Below are 7,398 nucleotides of genomic sequence, written 5' to 3'. Positions count from 1 at the left end.
TATACTAAATAAATTTATTTTAATCAAATATATTTATGTGTTATAATCTAATTAGCATATAAGTTATCTCCGATATTTTATCAAACACAAACTTAATATGCATAAAGTCTTATATATATTTACACTTTCTTATTATCATGTAAAAGAGAGAGTTGACAGACACAGGCATAATATTTAGGAATGTCTGTTATACCTTGATTGTCATACATACCGTAGTTTTTTTTTTATTATTTTTTTATTCTTAAATTTGTCATATAGTATGCTTCTACAATAGTATGCTACGTAACTTGATACACGACGTGACATGAAGAAATTTGATTATATGCAATAAATATATTTAGTTGGACTTGAAAACATTCAACAATATTTTCCAGAGTTTTCAATACATTACATAGCATTGTTCATTGAAACACAACATACGACGACAAGGTCAAGATAGTAATTTTAATTCAATTCGCTCTGTATCTTTCTTGGAATTCACAGCTGTTGAATACAACTTGGAGGTTAAAAGACCCACGTTTGGTGAAAGCTTCACAATCACACTTGTTCTTATTTTCTTAATGACTTCAAATTCTTTAATATATCATGCATGGTGTGATTTCTAATTAGAAAGCTCCACCCCCCTGATTTTCCTTTACACTAGGAAATCGATCAATTGTTGTAACCCTCAAGTCAGTGTTTCTTGTGAATAAGCTTGCTCATATAAAGCATCAAAACCTGAATTGAAGAAAACTTTTTTCTCTCCATGCAAGTAAGCACCCGAATCATTATTATAACAGATCCTATGATTGATTTTTCAATTATTGCTTCCTTCGTTTTGAATAAGGGATTTATATATAAAATCAAAGAGCTTGCTAGCTATATAGTTTAATTTTCTTTAACCTTTTGTAAGGCTTTTAATTTGCACAAATTGAAGCTCTTTAAGCAATTAATTTGCACATCATGCCACTTTTTGTGTGTTACAGAAGGATAAGGAAGTTGTTAGCAAAGAGGGTAAGAGTATTGAAATGGAAGGGACTCATGAGAAGGAGGAAACCCTACCACCCGGGTTTAGGTTTCATCCAACCGATGAAGAACTCATCTCTTACTATCTTATAAACAAGATTTCAGATTCTGATTTCACAGGCAAAGCAATAGCTGATGTAGATCTCAACAAATGTGAGCCATGGGAGCTTCCGGGTAGTTATCAAACATAAACCCTAGTTTTTTTTTTTTTTTTTTTGTTATTTAATTGAAGATTTATATATAGACTCATGCGTATACTATAAATAAATGCAAAATTTCATTGAATTTCTCATTTTTCATTTCCTTTGCATATTCATTTATTAAGAAATTATAGATCCATGGGTACTATATATATATTTGCTAAATTTGTTCATCAATTTTAGTCTTATATATTTCTTGGGTCTAATTCCCTTGCATGTTGTTCTTAAAATAGTCAACGCCATCTAGGGTTTCTCTGTGATATATAAGATATCATACCCTTTTCACAAGCAAGTGATTCATACAGTTATTCCAATTTCATCGTATTATACTTTAACTAATTTTTTTTTCATAATTAAGGTGTTTATACGTTTATCTTGTGATATAGTTCAAGATTTATGTACTATAATCAACTTGATTGATTCCTCCACGAAAGAAAAATATATTTTTTTTTTTCAATTTAACACTCAATTTCTATCTAATTTATAGTTCAAATTAATATTGGGTTTTCTCTATTAATATTTGTGTTTAAGTTATCAACGTAAATTAATGATATTCCATTAATCAATTAAAAGTCACTATTGATACTGATGAAAAAATAATACCACATGTTTCTGTTAAAAAAAAAATAATAACTAACAATTTGTACCGTTATTAGAAGTTATGCATATAATTATCAAAGATAAAATAAGAAAAATGAAAGTGGACACCAAATAAAAAAATCTCTTGTATTATTAGTATATATAAATAAATTTTAAAGTAATTATCGTAAAAATTAATAAATTTATAATAAATGATAATTTGTGATTGGTTGAAGATGTAAATTTGTTTTACACTTTAGGTGCGTGACATATTTTTATCTTAACTTCTATACAATTATTTGTGTGAATTAAATAGGGAAGGCGAAGATGGGGCAAAAGGAATGGTACTTCTTCAGTCTAAGAGATCGTAAATACCCAACGGGTGTGAGAACCAACCGAGCAACGAACACGGGGTACTGGAAAACCACAGGGAAAGACAAGGAGATCCTAAACAGTGTTACATCGGAGTTTGTTGGTATGAAGAAGACTTTGGTTTTCTACAAAGGAAGGGCTCCAAGAGGAGAGAAAACCAACTGGGTCATGCATGAATACCGCATTCATTCTAAATCCACCTTCAAAATCAACAAGGTACAAACTTGTTTACAAAACATCTGTCTACACGTGTCAAAAATAGTTTAATTAAATAATTCTATTATACTCAAACTATTTTTTTTATTCATAAGAAAGAAAAATTATGAAACCAATGAGGATAGATCTTCACACTCTATAAACCCCTTTTTAGCCTCTTTCAATATAATAACTACTATTTTTTTTCTTCTTAATTTGATATCATAGAATAATATCCTCCAACAATGCACTGATTGTTAATTTTTCACACTCACATTTTGTATTTTATATTTTTCTTTTGTTTGTTTTTTTTTTTCTTAAGCAAAAACTTGTAACATTTTCTTTTCAATTACTTGTCTCGTCATATAATTTAACGAAAAATATCTATTATTTACTCTGTTTATATCCATGTTATTTTCATTCTATTTTTTATCTTCGTTTTTTTCAATCACGTTATTTATTACACATATCGCACTTTCGCTCTAGTCTTACTTATCTTCGTGTATCTCCTATTTTCATGCCTCAATCTATCCAAAAATGGAGTGGTCCTCATCAATATTTTTACTTTACAGTTCAACTCATTACAAGTTATAACCTAGGAAAAGTTTTAAATCTCAAATGCGCTTAGCAATTTAAAATCCCATGGAATGATACATTTGATGTGTAACCGAAAGAGAGTGAGAAAAACTCTCTGTTTTCTTATTTTCTTTGTCGATATTCTGAAAGTAGAAATGCTTATACATCTGCTATTTATTAATCTTAGTCTACATAACTATAAAAAAAACTACTATCAATTTTTTGTTTTTTAAAATACAGTTTAATTATTATGGTGTAAGTTTGGAAAAATTTCTTTTTTTTTTTTTGGATCCATCAAAATTACAATAATTATTCAAATTTAAAACTGTGTATATCTGTTTTATAGACATTTCCAGGTAAAGAAAATAAGTTTCCTCACAATCTAAAATTAGCCTATTACATATCTTAAAAAATATTTTGAAGAAGGTAATAATATAAGAAAACTTCTACAAATTAATTTATACATAAGTTAATTTTAACTTTTGAAAAAAATTATTTTATTATTCCTTTCTATCTCTTAGAATAATAGATTTAAGCCTAACTTAACGCTATAAAACTGACTTGTAAGGTGAATGTTACTTTCCACTTATACACTATTTAATTGCCTTATCTCTAGTCGATATGGGACTTGAGTTTTTTCCAATACACCTCCTCACGTCCAGCACTATTAGGCTTGGTACATGGATAAATGGTAGGTGACCCTTTTTAATAATCTAGGATTGGTAGGACTTGAATACACCCCCCTCATGCTCATGGTGCATGTATCAATGAATGGTGGGTGACCTATTTTTAAGAATCTAGGACAACTTTGATACCATCTTAGAATAGTGGATTTAAGTCTAATTCAATCCTATAAAACTGACTTGTAAGGTGAGGGTTGCTTTTCACTTAATTACTATTTAATTGCCTAATCTCTGGTTGATGTAGGACTTGAGTTTTTCCCAATATTATCTTCTTCTATGAGTGCTTATAATTTTTTTTTATCCAAATAGATCTTGGATATGAAGTCCTTACTTGCTAATGTGTGTGTATGTGCACGCGTACGTGCATGTATGTGTTAAATAAATTTATTAAATAAATATAAACCTTTATATAATAATAAGAATATAATTTATTAAATTTTTTAAAGTACTATACATGACATAACTTGTATAGAAATTGTTACTACATCTGAACAAGAAATCCTTGATCTACCTACCTTTACATACTAACATTTGCAAGATAAATTATATACGATATTGCTTAATTATTAATAACTATATAATAATATTAATGGTCCATAATATAGACCTACTTGGAAACATCTCCAAAATACTTATGGGAGAAGAAAAAAATGAATTTCTTCAAAGACTGAAATTAGTTTATGCAAGTCAATCTATGTAGCTTCTCTCATATTAGTTTTTGTAGAAAAAATATTTTTAATTTAGGTATAAGTTTTAATTTTAACTTTAGAAACTTATTTCATGTTTTCATTTTATTTACTTCTTTTATAAATATTTTTTAGAAAAAATTATTTAAACAAACCCTGTTAGAGCATTTGACTCGATAATTCTTATATAATTAAAATCCGCAGTTTATATAAGCAACGTTCTTGGTAGTTTTTTTTTTTTTTTTTTTTTTTTTTTTTTTTTTTTTAAATTGAAATAGTTATAAAACCCATTTTAAGTTTTCAATTAAGAATTGCACTATTCGAGAGAATTCATTGGAATAACTTATTAAAACCGATTTTAATATTGACTGATATTATGAGTGAGTTGAGCTACTCCATCCTAGTTTTGTAGATGGTGTATAACATCTCTAACACTCTTTTTCTTTTATCAGCCAAGTAAACTTATTCATTTAATAATATGGCTACACAACCCATTTATACAACATGCCAATTGCTTACATCAAAAGCTAATTTGTTCCATACTTACACACAACAATATTTAAACTCATTTCCCTGCATAGAAAATCATGCCTTCTACCAATTGTATATGGTCGCTTTACAAATTCCCTCAACTGAGTTGCACATTTCCAATATATGTTTTTATTAAGCTAAAGCCACTGCATCCAAATATAACATACATAAACAAATCCCTAAAATTTGTTAATTATAATTTGTTTAAATATAAGTTGGAAGAATTATTGAAAATATTTCTATAAAAAAAATAGTTTTTTTAAGCAAATAAACTCTCAAAAATATTTATAAATTTTTATCTAAACAAACTTTTTCTTTTACTTTCTAACTCTCACTTTGTCTAAGAATTTAAACCATGTTAAAATATTTTTTTAGTTCCTATAATTTTATTTACTTTATCTTTTAGTTTTTATAATTTAAAATAAATATTTTTAGTCTCTATATATACTTATCTTTTTTAATATTTTTTAGTTCCTATAATTTAAGATGAATTTTTTAATCCATATATTTACAGTTTTCTAATCTTTGTAATTTCTATCATTAATTTTTCTATAATATTGTTTTTTTATATTGATGTGATATATGTATTAATTTAATTTTGTATGTCTAGTGTTAAATTTATTTTATTGAATAATTACTCTAAATTAGATATCTCGAACCTTTGTATTTTTTTTTATCTTCACATGTAACATGTAACTTTCATTGTTGAAACATTCATTTTTTACTTTCATTTATTACCAAAAAAACATACAACGATACCAAAAAAATTAACAATACAAATTAAAAAGATTAAAAAATTGCAACTATGAGAACTAAAAAAATCTATACAAAGTAAGACTGGTTGAAAAAATAAATACAAATACTAAAAATATTTATTTTAAACTAAAAAAATAAAAATAAGTAAAATAAACCCTAAACTACATAGGTGTAAAAACAACATACTTTTCAACTAAACTGTGACTATGTTATGCATGCAGCAGGAAGAATGGGTGGTTTGCCGCGTATTCCGCAAGAGTGGTGGTGCAAAAAAGTTTCCCTCTTCCACCCACACCAGAGCAGTGATGAATCCCTATAATCTCGAAGTTGGTCCTAGCATCATGCCACCACCAATGATGCACCTGCCAGACCCCACTTCCCATTTCCTCTACGGAAGAAACTACATGTTGAGCAATGCAGAGGTAGCTGAAGTGACAAGGCTCTTAAGAAACGGTGCTGGATCCACCACTGTGATGAACCTACCAATGATGCAGCAGCACCACCATTTGAACAACCCAGTAGCTGCAGCAGGAGGAGGATTCACCATTTCTGGCCTTAACTTGAATCTGGGTGGAGGCACAGTTGCTGCCACCACACAAACACAACACCTTTTGAGGCCAATGATGCTGCCACCACAGCCTTCTCCTGCTCACACTATGGTCCATGGGCATGATCACTTCAGTTCCAACATGGTCACTCCCAATGCTCTTGCTCCTGAAAATGTAGCCTATGGTGGTGCAGATATGAACACTGCAAATTCCCAAGGCAATAGGTACATGGACATGGACCATTGTGTGGATCTAGACAACTACTGGCCTTCCTACTAAATAAACTTTCCCATGAACATTTCCGAGAAGAAAAGATAAGAAAAAAAAAATGAAATAAGTTTTTTCTTTTTCTAAACTAAAATGAACTTATGCATAATTTAATTTATAGAAGCTCTCTTGTAATAACTTTTCTGAAAAATATATTTTATTTTTATATAAATTAGTTTTAGATTATGAAAATTTTAATTTCTATCTTTCTTCCTATGAGTCTATTGAAATAAACTTCTATAGAATCACTTTTATGAGAAAGAAAGAAGAAAAATTGAAACAAATTTTTTCATTAGCTGAAACTAACTTATATATAAATTAAAATAAGATTTTTGAGAAGTTCATAGAAAGAAACTTCTGCAAATTAAGTTATGGACAAATTTATTTCATTTTTTTTCTTGTTTTTCTCTCCTATAAGTGTTTCTAAAAAGAAATCCAAATATGCCTTATTTTCTTTTTTGGAGTGCTTCTAATGACTGGGTCAGTACCGAAACTATCAGCTACCATAAATGTTATATATGTTTTTTCAAGTGTTTTTATATAGGTCTAAAGCAGGTAAGTAGTCTGCAATCCAAGACTTGTGCCATCTTTGCCGAGAAACATTTTTTCATGTTCTTAATGTGTATCAGTTGCTCTCTTGGTTGTTAATAATTTATATTTAGACATTATGATTATGATTTTAGCGTCTCATCCCTTCTTTGTGAATTTATGCCTTTTTATTGTTAATTTTATACGGTCGGTTGGGACATGGTAATAGTAATATATTTTTCTTTTTATCGGACAAGAGAGAATATATATTATAATATTGGTACTCCGATATGCTAGCATACAATATTTGTTGGGATTCATCCCAAGTCCCACATCGGTAAAATGAAGGAACATTGGCTAGTTTATAAGTGTCCACCATTCCACATAGTATGAGGCCTTTTGGGAAGGAGCCCAAAAACAAAACCGTGCGGGCTTGGGCCCAAAGCGGACAATATCATACTATGGTGGAGGA

The 7,398-nt window shown here is 28.9% G+C and overlaps 1 protein-coding gene across 2 annotated transcripts; it reads left to right on the top strand.

Annotated features, from left to right (window-relative positions):
- The first annotated feature begins 417 nt into the window (after positions 1-417).
- On the top strand, positions 418-7,080 carry LOC109791732 (protein CUP-SHAPED COTYLEDON 1). 2 transcript variants are annotated; one of them, XM_083063312.1, is made up of 4 exons: positions 418-751; positions 966-1,179; positions 2,101-2,372; positions 5,808-7,080. In XM_083063312.1, the coding sequence occupies exons 1-4, from the start codon at positions 746-748 to the stop codon at positions 6,408-6,410; spliced, it is 1,095 nt and encodes a 364-aa protein (XP_082919438.1). In that variant the 5' UTR covers positions 418-745; the 3' UTR covers positions 6,411-7,080. The 2 variants fall into 2 exon arrangements, with proteins under 2 accessions (XP_082919438.1, XP_029125795.2); XM_029269962.2 differs by having other exon boundaries at positions 430-751; positions 5,805-7,080.
- Positions 7,081-7,398: the final 318 nt, after the last annotated feature.

This window comes from Cajanus cajan, chromosome 9 (assembly GCF_000230855.2).
Source record: "Cajanus cajan strain Asha chromosome 9, NIPB_CcT2T_4, whole genome shotgun sequence".
Taxonomy (NCBI): domain Eukaryota; kingdom Viridiplantae; phylum Streptophyta; class Magnoliopsida; order Fabales; family Fabaceae; genus Cajanus; species Cajanus cajan.
The sequence above is the reverse complement of the archived record's forward strand: the minus strand, read 5'-3'. Positions and strand labels throughout refer to the sequence as shown.

What these genes read in the sequence shown, in the direction of transcription:
- LOC109791732 (XM_029269962.2), top strand. An exon ending in TGAGCCATGGGAGCTTCCGG is followed by an intron (nt 1,180 to 2,100) that starts GTAGTTATCAAA and finishes TGAATTAAATAG; the next exon opens with GGAAGGCGAAGATGGGGCAA. An exon ending in CCACCTTCAAAATCAACAAG is followed by an intron (nt 2,373 to 5,804) that starts GTACAAACTTGT and finishes TTATGCATGCAG; the next exon opens with CAGGAAGAATGGGTGGTTTG.